This window comes from Oncorhynchus tshawytscha, linkage group LG01, assembly GCF_018296145.1.
Source record: "Oncorhynchus tshawytscha isolate Ot180627B linkage group LG01, Otsh_v2.0, whole genome shotgun sequence".
Classification (NCBI taxonomy): Eukaryota; Metazoa; Chordata; class Actinopteri; order Salmoniformes; family Salmonidae; genus Oncorhynchus; species Oncorhynchus tshawytscha.
This window is the reverse complement of record NC_056429.1, coordinates 3,404,702-3,421,546: the sequence shown is the minus strand read 5'-3', so window position 1 is coordinate 3,421,546 and position 16,845 is coordinate 3,404,702. Positions and strand designations below refer to the sequence as shown.

Below are 16,845 nucleotides of genomic sequence, written 5' to 3'. Positions count from 1 at the left end.
AGCGTAACCGGCATTGTAACGGCTGTAACTGAAGTTTGTCTAGTTTTCATAATCATATACATTCATCGTTGTGTTTTATTAAAGCTATAAGGCTTTAACCTGTGGATTATTGTGATTTAACAGTTGTTTCTAAACATAGAATTAGATGCATGTCTGTTATAGGTCCATAGAATAAAGGGTGTATGGTTCATATCATATTCATATCATATTCATATCATATTCATATAATATTTAACAGTTGTTTCTAAACATATAATTAGATGCATGTCTGTTATAGGTCCATAGAATAAAGGGTGTATGGTTCATATCATATTCATATCATATTTAACAGTTGTTTCTAAACAGAATTAGATGCATGTCTGTTATAGGTCCATAGAATAAAGGGTGTATGGTTCATATCATATTCATATCATATTCATATCATATTTAACAGTTGTTTCTAAACATAGAATTAGATGCATGTCTGTTATAGGTCCATAGAATAAAGGGTGTATGGTTCATATCATATTCATATCATTTCCATATTATATCATATCATATTCATTTAATATTCATATCATTTCCATATCATATTAATTTAATATTCATATCCATATCGTATTCATATTAATTTAATATTCATATTCATTTAATATCCAAATCATAATCATATCCATACCATATTCATTGAATATTAATATCATATTCATTTAATATCCATATCCATGTCATATCCATATCATAATCATATTCATTTAATATTCATTTCATATCATATTCATTTCATATCCCAATCATATTCATATCATATTCATGTAATATTCATATCCACATCATAATCATATTCATTTAATATTAATCTAATATCATATTCATATCCATATCATATTCATATCATATTAGTTTAATATCATATCAATATCATATTCATATCATATGCATATCATAGTCATAGCATATTCATATCATATTCGTATCCATATCGTATTCATATCATATTCATATTATTATCATATTCATATTATTATCATATCCATATCATTTATTCATATCATATCCATATCATATATTCATATCATTATCGTATTCATATTCATATCATATTCATATTATTATCATATTCATATCACATTATTATCATATTCATATTATTATCATATTCATATCATATTCATATCATATTCATATTATTATCATATCATATTCATATCATATTCATATCATATTAATATCATATTCATATTCATATCATATTCATATCCTTCTCATCTCTTGGTAACCCACAGCGTAACCGGCATTGTAACGGCTGTAACTGAAGTGTGTCTATTTTTCAGTTGTGAACTTCTCCATTTTCGTACTGACTGTGTGTGTGTGTGTGTGGGGGGTTGGTATGATGAGATTGTTCTAGTTCTCTCTCTCTCTCTCACCCTCAGCCTCAGACAACAGTCAGCGGTTTCAGGAGACGTGTTATGCCTTTGCGTTGACGCCCCAGCAGGTCCAGCAGATCAGCAGCTCCATGTAAGACTGACCCCTATCTACACCACGAGAACACACCCCCAATCTACACCACTAGAACACACCCCTATCTAGACCACTAGAACACACCCCTATCTACACCACTAGAACACACCCCACCCCTATCTAGACCGCTGAGGACACACTCCACCCCTATCTACACCACTAGGACACACCCCTATCTAGACCACTAGACACACCCCTATCTACACCACTAGAACACACCCCTATCTACACCACTAGACACACCCCTATCTACACCACTAGAACACACCCCTATCTACACCACTAGACACACCCCAATCTACACCACGAGAACACACCCCTATCTACACCACTAGAACACACCCCTATCTAGACCACTAGAACACACCCCTATCTACACCACTAGGACACACCCCAATCTACACCACTAGAACACACCCCTATCTACACCACTAGAACACACCCCTATCTAGACCACTAGAACACACCCCTATCTAGACCACTAGACACACCCCAATCTACACCACTAGAACACACCCACCCCTAGACCACTAGAACACACCCCTATCTACACCACTAGAACACACCCCTATCTACACCACTAGACACACACCCTATCTACACCACTAGACACACCCCACCCCTATCTACACCACTAGACACACCCCACCCCTATCTAGACCGCTGAGGACACACCCCACCCCTATCTAGACCACTAGACACACCCCACCCCTATCTAGACCGCTGAGGACACACCCCACCCCTATCTAGACCACTGAACACACCCCACCCCTATCTAGACCGCTGAGGACACACCCCACCCCTATCTAGATCTGAGGACACACCCCACCCCTATCTAGACCGCTGAGGACACACCCCACCCCTATCTAGACCACTGAGGACACACACCCCACCCCCCCTATCTAGACCGCTGAGGACACACCCCACCCCTATCTAGACCGCTGAGGACACACCCCACCCCTATCTAGACCGCTGAGGACACACCCCACCCCTATCTAGACCGCTGAGGACACACCCCACCCCTATCTAGACCACCCCTGAGACACACCCCACCCCTATCTAGACCGCTGAGGACACACCCCACCCCTATCTAGACCGCTGAGGACACACCCCACCCCTATCTAGACCGCTGAGGACACACCCCACCCCTATCTAGACCGCTGAGGACACACCCCACCCCTATCTAGACCGCTGAGACACACCCCACCCCTATCTAGACCGCTGAGGACACACCCCACCCCTATCTAGACCGCTGAGGACACACCCCACCCCTATCTAGACCGCTGAGGACACACCCCACCCCTATCTAGACCGCTGAGGACACACCCCACCCCTATCTAGACCGCTGAGGACACACCCCACCCCTATCTAGACCGCTGAGGACACACCCCACCCCTATCTAGACCGCTGAGGACACACCCCACCCCTATCTAGACCGCTGAGGACACACCCCACCCCTATCTAGACCGCTGAGGACACACCCCACCCCTATCTAGACCGCTGAGGACACACCCCACCCCTATCTAGACCGCTGAGGACACACCCCACCCCTATCTAGACCGCTGAGGACACACCCCACCCCTATCTAGACCGCTGAGGACACACCCCACCCCTATCTAGACCACTGAGGACACACCCCACCCCTATCTAGACCGCTGAGGACACACCCCACCCCTATCTAGACCGCTGAGGACACACCCCACCCCTATCTAGACCGCTGAGGACACACCCCACCCCTATCTAGACCGCTGAGGACACACCCCACCCCTATCTAGACCGCTGAGGACACACCCCACCCCTATCAGACCGCTGAGGACACACCCCCCCTATCTAGACCGCTGAGGACACACCCCACCCCTATCTAGACCGCTGAGGACACACCCCACCCCTATCTAGACCGCTGAGGACACACCCCACCCCTATCTAGACCGCTGAGGACACACCCCACCCCTACACCGCTGAGGACACACCCCACCCCTATCTAGACCGCTGAGGACACACCCCACCCCTATCTAGACCGCTGAGGACACACCCCACCCCTATCACCGCTGAGGACACACCCCACCCCTATCTAGACCGCTGAGGACACCCCACCCCCCCACCCCTATCTAGACCGCTGAGGACACACCCCACCCCTATCTAGACCGCTGAGACACACCCCACCCCTATCTAGACCACTGAGGAACACACCCCACCCCTATCTAGACCGCTGAGGACACACCCCACCCCTATCTAGACCGCTGAGGATCACACCACTAGAACACACCCCACCCCTATCTAGACCGCTGAGGACACCCCACCCCTATCACCCTGAGGACACACCCTACCCCTAGACCGCTGAGGACACACCCCACCCCTATCTAGACCGCTGAGGACACACCCCACCCCTATCTAGACCACTGAGGACACACCCCACCCCTATCTAGACCTCTGAGGACACACCCCACCCCTATCTAGACCGCTGAGGACACACCCCACCCCTATCTAGACCGCTGAGACACACCCCACCCCTATCTAGACCGCTGAGGACACACCCCACCCCTATCTAGACCGCTGAGGACACACCCCACCCCTATCTAGACCGCTGAGGACACACCCCACCCCTATCTAGACCGCTGAGGACACACCCCACCCCTATCTAGACCGCTGAGGACACACCCCACCCCTATCTAGACCGCTGAGGACACACCCCACCCCTATCTAGACCGCTGAGGACACACCCCACCCCTATCTAGACCGCTGAGGACACACCCCACCCCTATCTAGACCGCTGAGGACACACCCCCCACCCCTATCTAGACCGCTGAGGACACACCCCACCCCTATCTAGACCGCTGAGGACACACCCCACCCCTATCTAGACCGCTGAGGACACACCCCACCCCTATCTAGACCCGCTGAGGACACACCCCACCCCTATCTAGATCTGAGGACACACCCCACCCCTATCTAGACCGCTGAGGACACACCCCACCCCTATCTAGACCGCTGAGGACACACCCCACCCCTATCTAGACCGCTGAGGACACACCCCACCCCTATCTACACCACTAGAACACACCCCACCCCTATCTAGACCGCTGAGGACACACCCCACCCCTATCTAGACCGCTGAGGACACACCCCACCCCTATCTAGACCTCTGAGGACACACCCCACCCCTATCTAGACCGCTGAGGACACACCCCACCCCTATCTAGACCGCTGAGGACACACCCCACCCCTATCTAGACCACTGAGGACACACCCCACCCCTATCTAGACCGCTGAGGACACACCCCACCCCTATCTAGACCCGCTATCTAGACCGCTGAGGACACACCCCACCCCTATCTAGACCGCTGAGGACACACCCCACCCCTATCTACACCACTAGGACACACCCCACCCCTATCTAGACCGCTGAGGGAACACACCCCACCCCTATCTAGACCGCTGAGGACACACCCCACCCCTATCTAGACCGCTGAGGACACACCCCACCCCCTATCTAGACCGCTGAGGACACACCCCACCCCTATCTAGACCACACCCCACCCCTATCTAGACCGCTGAGGACACACCCCACCCCTATCTAGACCGCTGAGGACACACCCCACCCCTATCTAGACCGCTGAGGACACACCCCACCCCTATCTAGACCGCTGAGGACACACCCCACCCCTATCACACCACCCACCCCACCCCTATCTAGACCGCTGAGGACACACCCCACCCCTATCTAGACCGCTGAGGACACACCCCTATCTAGACCGCTGAGGACACACCCCTATCTAGACCACTAGAACGTCTGTGTCGTCAGTCTCTCTTCTGCTGGCAGAAACAGGATGTGACTGGTTTCAATTTATACACGCACTGGGTGTCATTTTCCATCGAGATAAAAATACAGTTTAAAAAAAACTGCAAATCGATGCATGCAGTACACGTGATCCTATTGATCAGCAGTACACGTGATCCTATTGATCAGCAGTACACGTGATCCTATTGATCCTATTGATCCTATTGATCCTATTGATCCTATTGATCCTATCCAACTCCCATTGGATAATGGGATAACAATGCCTTCCCATTGGATAATGGGATAACAATGCCTTCCCATTGGATAACAATGCCTTCCCATTGGATAACAATGCCTTCCCATTGGATAATGGGATAACAATGCCTTCCCATTGGATAACAATGCCTTCCCATTGGATAACGGGATAACAATGCCTTCCCATTGGATAATGGGATAACAATGCCTTCCCATTGGATAACAATGCCTTCCCATTGGATAATGGGATAACAATGCCTTCCCATTGGATAATGGGATAACAATGCCTTCCCATTGGATAATGGGATAACAATGCCTTCCCATTGGATAACAATGCCTTCCCATTGGATAATGGGATAACAATGCCTTCCCATTGGATAACAATGCCTTCCCATTGGATAACAATGCCTTCCCATTGGATAACAATGCCTTCCCATTGGATAACAATGCCTTCCCATTGGATAACAATGCCTTCCCATTGGATAACAATGCCTTCCCATTGGATAATGGGATAACAATGCCTTCCCATTGGATAATGGGATAACAATGCCTTCCCATTGGATAACAATGCCTTCCCATTGGATAATGGGATAACAATGCCTTCCCATTGGATAACAATGCCTTCCCATTGGATAACAATGCCTTCCCATTGGATAATGGGATAACAATGCCTTCCCATTGGATAACAATGCCTTCCCATTGGATAACAATGCCTTCCCATTGGATAACAATGCCTTCCCATTGGATAACGGGATAACAATGCCTTCCCATTGGATAATGGGATAACAATGCCTTCCCATTGGATAACAATGCCTTCCCATTGGATAACAATGCCTTCCCATTGGATAACAATGCCTTCCCATTGGATAACAATGCCTTCCCATTGGATAACAATGCCTTCCCATTGGATAATGGGATAACAATGCCTTCCCATTGGATAACAATGCCTTCCCATTGGATAACAATGCCTTCCCATTGGATAACAATGCCTTCCCATTGGATAACAATGCCTTCCCATTGGATAACAATGCCTTCCCATTGGATAACAATGCCTTCCCATTGGATAACAATGCCTTCCCATTGGATAATGGGATAACAATGCCTTCCCATTGGATAACGGGATAACAATGCCTTCTCATTGGATAACGGGATAACAATGCCTTCCCATTGGATAACGGGATAACAATGCCTTCCCATTGGATAATGGGATAACAATGCCTTCCCATTGGATAATGGGATAACAATGCCTTCCCATTGGATAACAATGCCTTCCCATTGGATAATGGGATAACAATGCCTTCCCATTGGATAATGGGATAACAATGCCTTCCCATTGGATAATGGGATAACAATGCCTTCCCATTGGATAACAATGCCTTCCCATTGGATAATGGGATAACAATGCCTTCCCATTGGATAACAATGCCTTCCCATTGGATAACAATGCCTTCCCATTGGATAACAATGCCTTTCCATTGGATAACAATGCCTTCCCATTGGATAACAATGCCTTCCCATTGGATAACAATGCCTTCCCATTGGATAATGGGATAACAATGCCTTCCCATTGGATAATGGGATAACAATGCCTTCCCATTGGATAACAATGCCTTCCCATTGGATAATGGGATAACAATGCCTTCCCATTGGATAACAATGCCTTCCCATTGGATAACAATGCCTTCCCATTGGATAATGGGATAACAATGCCTTCCCATTGGATAACAATGCCTTCCCATTGGATAACAATGCCTTCCCATTGGATAACAATGCCTTCCCATTGGATAACGGGATAACAATGCCTTCCCATTGGATAATGGGATAACAATGCCTTCCCATTGGATAACAATGCCTTCCCATTGGATAACAATGCCTTCCCATTGGATAACAATGCCTTCCCATTGGATAATGGGATAACAATGCCTTCCCATTGGATAACAATGCCTTCCCATTGGATAACAATGCCTTCCCATTGGATAACAATGCCTTCCCATTGGATAACAATGCCTTCCCATTGGATAACAATGCCTTCCCATTGGATAATGGGATAACAATGCCTTCCCATTGGATAACGGGATAACAATGCCTTCTCATTGGATAACGGGATAACAATGCCTTCCCATTGGATAACGGGATAACAATGCCTTCCCATTGGATAATGGGATAACAATGCCTTCCCATTGGATAATGGGATAACAATGCCTTCCCATTGGATAACAATGCCTTCCCATTGGATAACAATGCCTTCCCATTGGATAATGGGAAAACAATACCTTCCCATTGGATAATGGGATAACAATGCCTTCCCATTGGATAACAGGATAACAATGCCTTCCCATTGGATAACGGGATAACAATGCCTTCTCATTGGATAACGGGATAACAATGCCTTCCCATTGGATAACGGGATAACAATGCCTTCCCATTGGATAATGGGATAACAATGCCTTCCCATTGGATAATGGGATAACAATGCCTTCCCATTGGATAACAATGCCTTCTCATTGGATAACGGGATAACAATGCCTTCCCATTGGATAACGGGATAACAATGCCTTCCCATTGGATAATGGGATAACAATGCCTTCCCATTGGATAATGGGATAACAATGCCTTCCCAGCTAGTTTTAATTCTATGGTTATTTTTTGCTCGCTGCCATTTGCTCTCCAAAACACTGTCAACCTGCCTTCTCACCTAAACCGTCTCTCTGTCTCTACAGGGACATCTCTGGGACCAAGTGTGACTTTGCGGTGCAGGTTCAGTTAAGGTAAAAGGCTCTCCTGTCTTCTTACAGAGCAAGTATTCACACCCCTTGACTTTTTCCAAATTTTATTGGTTTACAGACTGATTTTTAAAATGGATTAAATTGAGAAAAAAATTTTTTTGGGGGGGGGTCACTGCTTTACACACAATAACCCATAATGTCAAAGTGGAATTATGTTTTTAAAAACTTTTACAAATTATTTAAAAAAAATGTAAAAGATTAAAAATATATTGAGCCTATAAGTATTCAACCCCTTTGTTATATCAAGCCTAAATAAGTTTGGGAGTAAACATGTGCTTAACAAGTCACATAATAAGTTGCATGCATTTTAAATGAACACATCCTCTCTGTACCCCCACACATACAATTATCTGTAAGGTCCCTCAGTTGAACAAACACCGATTCAACCACAGACCAGGGAGGTTTTCCAATGCCTTGCAAAGAGCACCTTACAGGCATTTGAATATAACTTTGAGAATGGTGAAGTTATTAATTACAGTTTGGATGGTGTATCAATACACCCAGTCACTACAAAGATACAGGCGTCCTTCCTAACTCAGTTGCCGGAGAGGAAGGAAACCGCTCAGGGATTTCACCATGAGGCCAATGGTGACTTTAAAACAGTTACAGAGTTTAATGGCTGTGACAGGAGAACACTGAGGATGGATCAACAACATTGTAGTTACTCTACAATACTAACCTAAATGTCAGAGTGAAAGAAGGGAGATTTTTTTTTTTTTCAATAACATCCCATCCCAAAAAAGCACTAAAGTAATACTGCAATTAACTTAATGTCCTGAATACAAAGTGTTATGTTTGGGGCAAGTCCAATACAACACATTACTGAGTACCACTTGCCATATTTTCAAGCATAGTGGTGGCTGCATCATGTTATGCTCAAGGGTATGCTTGTAATTAAGGACTGGGGAGTTTTTCAGGATAAAAATTAAATGGACTGAAGCTAAACACAGGCAAAATCCTAGAGGAAACTCTGATTCAGTCTGCTTTCCACCTGACTCTAGGAGATGAATTCACCTTTCAGCAGGACAAGAACCTAAAACACAAGGCCAAATCTACACTGGAGTTGCTAACCAAGAAGACAGAGAATATTCCTGAGTAACCAAGTTACAGTTTTGACTTAAATCTACTTGAAAATCCAAGACCTGAAAATGGTTGTCTTGCAATGATCAACAACCAATTTGAAAGAGCTTGAAGATTTTGTTAAAGAATAATGGACAAAATGTTGCACAATCCAGGTGTGTAAAGCTCTTAGAGACTTACCCAGAAAGACTCACAGCTCTTAGAGACTTACCCAGAAAGACTCACAGCTCTTAGAGACTTACCCAGAAAGACTCACAGCTCTCAGAGACTTACCCAGAAAGACTCACAGCTGAAATCACTCTTAGAGACTTACCCAGAAAGACTCACAGCTGTAATCACTCTTAGAGACTTACCCAGAAAGACTCACAGCTGTAATCGCTCTTAGAGACTTACCCAGAAAGACTCACAGCTGTAATCGCTCTTAGAGACCTACCCAGAAAGACGCACAGCTGTAATCGCTCTTAGAGACTTACCCAGAAAGACTCACAGCTCTTAGAGACTGACCCAGAAAGACTCACAGCTCTTAGAGACTCACCCAGAAAGACTCACAGCTGTAATCGCTCTTAGAGACTTACCCAGAAAGACTCACAGCTCAGAGACTGACCCAGAAAGACTCACAGCTGTAATCACTCCTAGAGACTTACCCAGAAAGACTCACAGCTGTAATCGTAATCACTCCTCTTAGAAAGACTTACCCAGAAAGACTCACAGCTCTTAGAGACTCACCCAGAAAGACTCACAGCTGTAATCGCTCTTAGAGACTTACCCAGAAAGACTCACAGCTGTAATCGCTCTTAGAGACTTACCCAGAAAGACTCACAGCTCTTAGAGACTCACCCAGAAAGACTCACAGCTGTAATCGCTCTTAGAGACTTACCCAGAAAGACTCACAGCTGTAATCGCTCTTAGAGACTTACCCAGAAAGACTCACAGCTGTAATCACTCTTAGAGACTTACCCAGAAAGACTCACAGCTGTAATCGCTCTTAGAGACTGACCCAGAAAGACTCACAGCTGTAATCACTCTTAGAGACTGACCCAGAAAGACTCACAGCTGTAATCACTCTTAGAGACTCACCCAGAAAGACTCCCAGCTGTAATCGCTGACAAAGGTGCTTCTACAAAGTATTGACTGAGGGGTGTATGGTGTTAGATGTAAATTAGATTTCTGTATTTCATTAGCAAAAAAAAAAGCATGTTTACACTCTGTCGTTATGGGGTATTGTGTGTAGATATTTTTTTGTGTATATATATCATCTCCCAAAGACAAAATATTTTGTTATGGTCTTTTTGGGGATCACTCTCTCTTTAAAAAAAAAAAAGAAAGAAATATGACTGCCTGTCAGCTGTTTATTGTCTGTGATTTTTGAATTGGTTATTCATCTCTGTGGTATTCCTATCGATTTTTATTAATCTCTGTTATTTGTTATTGATCCGTGGTCTTTCTCCCAGGTTTTGTTTGTCAGAGACGAGCTGTGCACAGGAAGATCATTTCCCGTCCAACCTGTGTGTTAAAGTCAACAGCAAGCCCTGCAACCTTCCGGTGAGTCGGTCTGACAGCCGACTAACCTTTTCTAGCCAATCAAAAACCCATGTTTTGACCATCCGTTCAAAGAATTTAACCCCTTTTAGGAAAAAAAAAATTACTCAAGTAAATCAATGGATTCCTGTGTTTTTAAATTTTTTAAATAAGGAAAAATACAGAGACAACACAACACTAAATAAAGAGAGATCTAAGACAACACAACATCAAATCAAATCAAATTTATTTATATAGCCCTTCGTACATCAGCTGATATCTCAAAGTGCTGTACAGAAACCCAGCCTAAAACCCCAAACAGCAAGCAATGCAGGTGTAGAAGCATGGTGGCTAGGAAAAACTCCCTAGAAAGGCCAAAACCTAGGAAGAAACCTAGAGAGGAACCAGGCTATGTGGGGTGGCCAGTCCTCTTCTGGCTGTGCCAGGTGGAGATTATAACAGAACATGGCCAAGATGTTCAAATGTTCATAAATGACCAGCATGGTCCAATAATAATAAGGCAGAACAGTTGAAACTGGAGCAGCAGCACGGTCAGGTGGACTGGGGACAGCAAGGAGTCATCATGTCAGGTAGTCCTGGGGCATGGTCCTAGGGCTCAGGTCAGTTGAAACTGGAGCAGCAGCATGGCCAGGTGGACTGGGGACAGCAAGGAGTCATCATGTCAGGTAGTCCTGGGGCATGGTCCTAGGGCTCAGGTCCTCCGAGAGAGAGAAAGAAAGAGAGAAGGAGAGAATTAGAGAACGCACACTTAGATTCACACAGGACACCGAATAGGACAGGAGAAGTACTCCAGATATAACAAACTGACCCTAGCCCCCCGACACATCAACTACTGCAGCATAAATACTGGAGGCTGAGACAGGAGGGGTCAGGAGACACTGTGGCCCCATCCGAGGACACCCCCGGACAGGGCCAAACAGGAAGGATATAACCCCACCCACTTTGCCAAAGCACAGCCCCCACACACTAGAGGGATATCTTCAACCACCAACTTACCATCCTGAGACAAGGCTGAGTATAGCCCACAAAGATCTCCGCCATGGAACAACCCAAGGGGGGGCGCCAACCCAGACAGGATGACCACATCAGTGAATCAACCCACTCAGGTGACGCAACCCTTCCAGGGACGGCATGAGAGAGCCCCAGTAAGCCAATGACTCAGCCCCTGTAATAGGGTTAGAGGCAGAGAATCCCAGTGGAGAGAGGGGAACCGGCCAGGCAGAAACAGCAAGGGCGGTTCGTTGCTCCAGAGCCTTTCCGTTCACCTTCCCACTCCTGGGCCAGACTACACTCAATCATATGACCCACTGAAGAGATGAGTCTTCAGTAAAGACTTAAAGGTTGAGACCGAGTTTGCGTCTCTGACATGGGTAGGCAGACCGTTCCATAAAAATGGAGCTCTATAGGAGAAAGCCCTGCCTCCAGCTGTTTGTTTAGAAATTCTAGGGACAATTAGGAGGCCTGCGTCTTGTGACCGTAGCGTACGTGTAGGTATGTACGGCAGGACCAAATCAGAGAGATAGGTAGGAGCAAGCCCATGTAATGCTTTGTAGGTTAGCAGTAAAACCTTGAAATCAGCCCTTGCTTTGACAGGAAGCCAGTGTAGAGAGGCTAGCACTGGAGTAATATGATCACATTTTTTGGTTCTAGTCAGGATTCTAGCAGCCGTATTTAGCACCAACTGAAGTTTATTTAGTGCTTTATCCGGGTAGCCGAAAAGTAGAGCATTGCAGTAGTCTAACCTAGAAGTGACAAAAGCATGGGTTAATTTTTCTGCATCATTTTTAGAGAGAAAGTTTCCAGAAGAGAAGACTTCCAGTTTGGTGGAGCAGCAGTGAGGGCTCTTTGGTACTGCACGGTACTGTCTTTCCAAGCTAGTCGGAAGACTTCCAGTTAGGTGTGGCGCCATTTCCGTTCCAATTTTCTGGAAGCTTGCTTCAGAGCTCGGGTATTTTCTGTGTACCAGGGAGCTAGTTTCTTATGAGAAATGTTTTTAGTTTTTAGGGGTGCAACTGCTAGGGTATAGGGTATTGCGCAAGGTTAAATTGAGTTCCTTAGTTAAGTGGTTAACTGATTTTTGTCCTCTGGCGTCCTTGGGTAGACAGAGGGAATCTGGAAGGACATCAAGGAATCTTTGTGTTGTCTGTGAATTTATAGCGCGACTTTTGATGTTCCTTGGTTGAGGTCTGAGCAGATTATGTTGCAAATGTAATAAAATGGTGGTCCGAAAGTCCAGGATTATGAGGAAAAACATTAATATCCACAACATTTATTCCATGGGACAAAACTAGGTCCAGAGTATGACTGTGACAGTGAGTAGGTCCAGAGACATGTTGGACAAAACCCACTGAGTCGATGATGGCTATGAAAGCCTTTTGGAGTGGGTCTGTGGACTTTTCCATGTGAATATTAAAGTCACCAAAGATTAGAATATTATCTGCTATGACTACAAGGTCCGATAGGAATTCAGGGAACTCAGTGAGGAACGCTGTATATGGCCCAGGAGGCCTGTAAACAGTAGCTATAAAAAGTGATTGAGTAGGCTGCATAGATTTCATGACTAGAAGCTCAAAAGACGAAAACGTCATTTTTTTTTTTTGTAAATTGAAATTTGCTATCGTAAATGTTAGCAACACCTCCGCCTTTGCGGGATGCACGGAGGATATGGTCACGAGTGTAACCAGGAGGTGAGGCCTCATTTAACACAGTAAATTCATCAGGCTTAAGCCATGTTTCAGTCAGGCCAATCACATCAAGATTATGATCAGTGATTAGTTCATTGACTATAATTGCCTCTGAAGTAAGGGATCTAACATTAAGTAGCCCTATTTTGAGATGTGAGGTATCATGATCTCTTTCAATAATGACAGGAATGGAGGTGGTCTTTATCCTAGTGAGATGGCTAAGGCGAACACCGCCATGTTTAGTTTTTCCCAACCCAGGTCGAGGCACAGACACGTTCTCAATGGTGATAGCTGAGCTGACTACACTGACTGTGCTAGTGGCAGACTCCACTATGCTGGCAGACTGGCTAACAGCCTGCTGCCTGGCCTGCATCCTATCTCATTGTGGAGCTAGAGGAGTTAGAGCCCTGTCTATGTTGATGGCAGCAACATGATGGCAGCAACACATGACAACAGCATGGCAGCAACACAACATGACAACAGCATGGTAGCAACACAACATGATGGCAGCAACACAACATGACCACAACATGGTAGCAACACAACATGACGGCAGCAACACATGACAACAGCATGGCAGCAACACAACATGACAACAACATGGTAGCAACACAACATGATGGCAGCAACACAACATGACCACAACATGGTAGCAACACAACATGACGGCAGCAACACAACATGATGGCAGCAACACAACATGACAACAACATGGTAGCAACACAACATGACGACAGCAACACATGACAACAACATGGTAGCAACACAACATGACGGCAGCAACACATGACAACAGCATGGCAGCAACACAACATGACAACAACATGGTAGCAACACAACATGACGACAGCAACACATGACAACAACATGGTAGCAACACAACATGACGACAGCAACACATGACAACAACATGGTAGCAACACAACATGATGGCAGCAACACATGACAACAGCATGACAGCAACACAACATGACAACAACATGGTAGCAACACAACATGACGACAGCAACACATGACAACAACATGGTAGCAACACAACATGACGGCAGCAACACATGACAACAGCATGACAGCAACACAACATGACAACAACATGGTAGCAACACAACATGATGGCAGCAACACATGACAACAGCATGACAGCAACACAACATGACAACAACATGGTAGCAACACAACATGACGACAGCAACACATGACAACAACATGGCAGCAACACAACATGACAACAACATGGTAGCAACACAACATGACGGCAGCAACACATGACAACAGCATGACAGCAACACAACATGACAACAACATGGTAGCAACACAACATGACGGCAGCAACACATGACAACAGCATGACAGCAACACAACATGACAACAACATGGTAGCAACACAACATGACGACAGCATGGTAGCAACACAACATGGTAGCATCACAACATGACAACAACATGGTAGCAACACAACATGACAACACCATGGTAGCAACACAACATGGTAGCAACACAACATGACAACAACATGGTAGCAACACAACATGGTAGCAACACAACATGACAACAACATGGTAGCAACACAACATGGTAGCAACACAACATGACAACAATGTGGTAGCAACACAACATAGCAAAAACATGGTAGCCACACAACATGACAACAACATGGTAGCAACACAACATGGTAGCAGAACAACATGGTAGCAGAACAACATGGTAGCAACACAACATGGTAGCAACACAACATGGTAGCAACACAACATGACAACAACATGGTAGCAACACAACATGGTAGCAACACAACATGGTAGCAGCACAAAACATGGTACAAACATTATTGGGCACAGTCAACAGCATAAAGGGCAAGAAGGTAGAGACAACAATACATCACACGAAGGCACAATACATACAATATGTTAGAGAAACACCTCATTGAACGATTCAGAACATGAATTATCATATTTGCCTTGGTAAAATGTATTTTATAACATAAATACGTGACATTTCATAACCAATACCTTACTCATTAAACCATGTGTTTCTCAGTCCTAGTGCTGGGATCCGACATGGTTTGTCTTTGCCCTCATACTAAACCATTATCCTGGTCCTACATGGTGTGTCTTTGCTCTAGTACTAAAACATTATCCTGGTCCTACATGGTGGTCTAGTGCTAAAACATTATCCTGGTCCTACATGGTGTGTCTTTGCCCTCATACTGAAATATTATCCTGGTCCTACATGGTGTGTATTTGCCCTCATACTAAAACATTATCCTGGTCCTACATGGTGGTCTAGTGCTAAAACATTATCCTGGTCCTACATGGTGTGTCTTTGCCCTCATACTGAAATATTATCCTGGTCCTACATGGTGTGTATTTGCCCTCATACTAAAACATTATCCTGGTCCTACATGGTATATCTTTGCTCTAGTACTAAAACATTATCCTGGTCCTACATGGAGGTCTAGTACTAAAACATGATCCTGGTCCTACATGGTATGTCTTTGCTCTAGTACTAAAACATTATCCTGGTCCTACATGGTGTGTCTTTGCTCTAGTACTAAAACATTATCCTGGTCCTACATGGTGGTCTAGTGCTAAAACATTATCCTGGTCCTACATGGTGTGTATTTGCCCTCATACGAAAACATTATCCTGGTCCTACATGGTGTGTATTTGCCCTCATACAAAAACATTATCCTGGTCCTACATGGTATATCTTTGCTCTAGTACTAAAACATTATCCTGGTCCTACATGGAGGTCTAGTACTAAAACATTATCCTGGTCCTACATGGTATGTCTTTGCTCTAGTACTAAAACATTATCCTGGTCCTACATGGTGTGTCTTTGCTCTAGTACTAAAACATTATCCTGGTCCTACATGGTGGTCTAGTACTAAAACATTATCCTGGTCCTACATGGTGTGTCTTTGCCCTGGTACTAAAACATTATCCTGGTCCTACATGGTGGTCTAGTACTAAAACATTATCCTGGTCCTACATGGTGGTCTAGTGCTAAAACATTATCCTGGTCCTACATGGTGTTCTAGTACTAAAACATTATCCTGGTCCTACATGGTGTGTCTTTGCTCTAGTACTAAAACATTATCCTGGTCCTACATGGTGTGTCTTTGCCCTGGTACTAAAACCTTATCCTGGTCCTACATGGTGGTCTAGTACTAAAACATTATCCTGGTCCTACATGGTATATCTTTGCTCTAGTACTAAAACATTAT

General features: G+C 45.0%; 1 protein-coding gene across 2 annotated transcripts in view; it reads left to right on the top strand.

The window, feature by feature from the left end:
- LOC112238621 (E3 SUMO-protein ligase PIAS1) overlaps nucleotides 1–16,845 on the top strand; it is a 62,325-nt gene that overhangs the window by 17,291 nt on the left and 28,189 nt on the right. For both annotated transcript variants that reach the window (XM_042310862.1, XM_042310522.1), the window contains exons 3-5: nucleotides 1,413–1,497; nucleotides 8,254–8,301; nucleotides 10,851–10,941. In XM_042310862.1, the coding sequence (XP_042166796.1) occupies nucleotides 1,413–1,497; nucleotides 8,254–8,301; nucleotides 10,851–10,941 (224 nt within the window). The remainder of the gene's footprint in view (nucleotides 1–1,412; nucleotides 1,498–8,253; nucleotides 8,302–10,850; nucleotides 10,942–16,845) is intronic.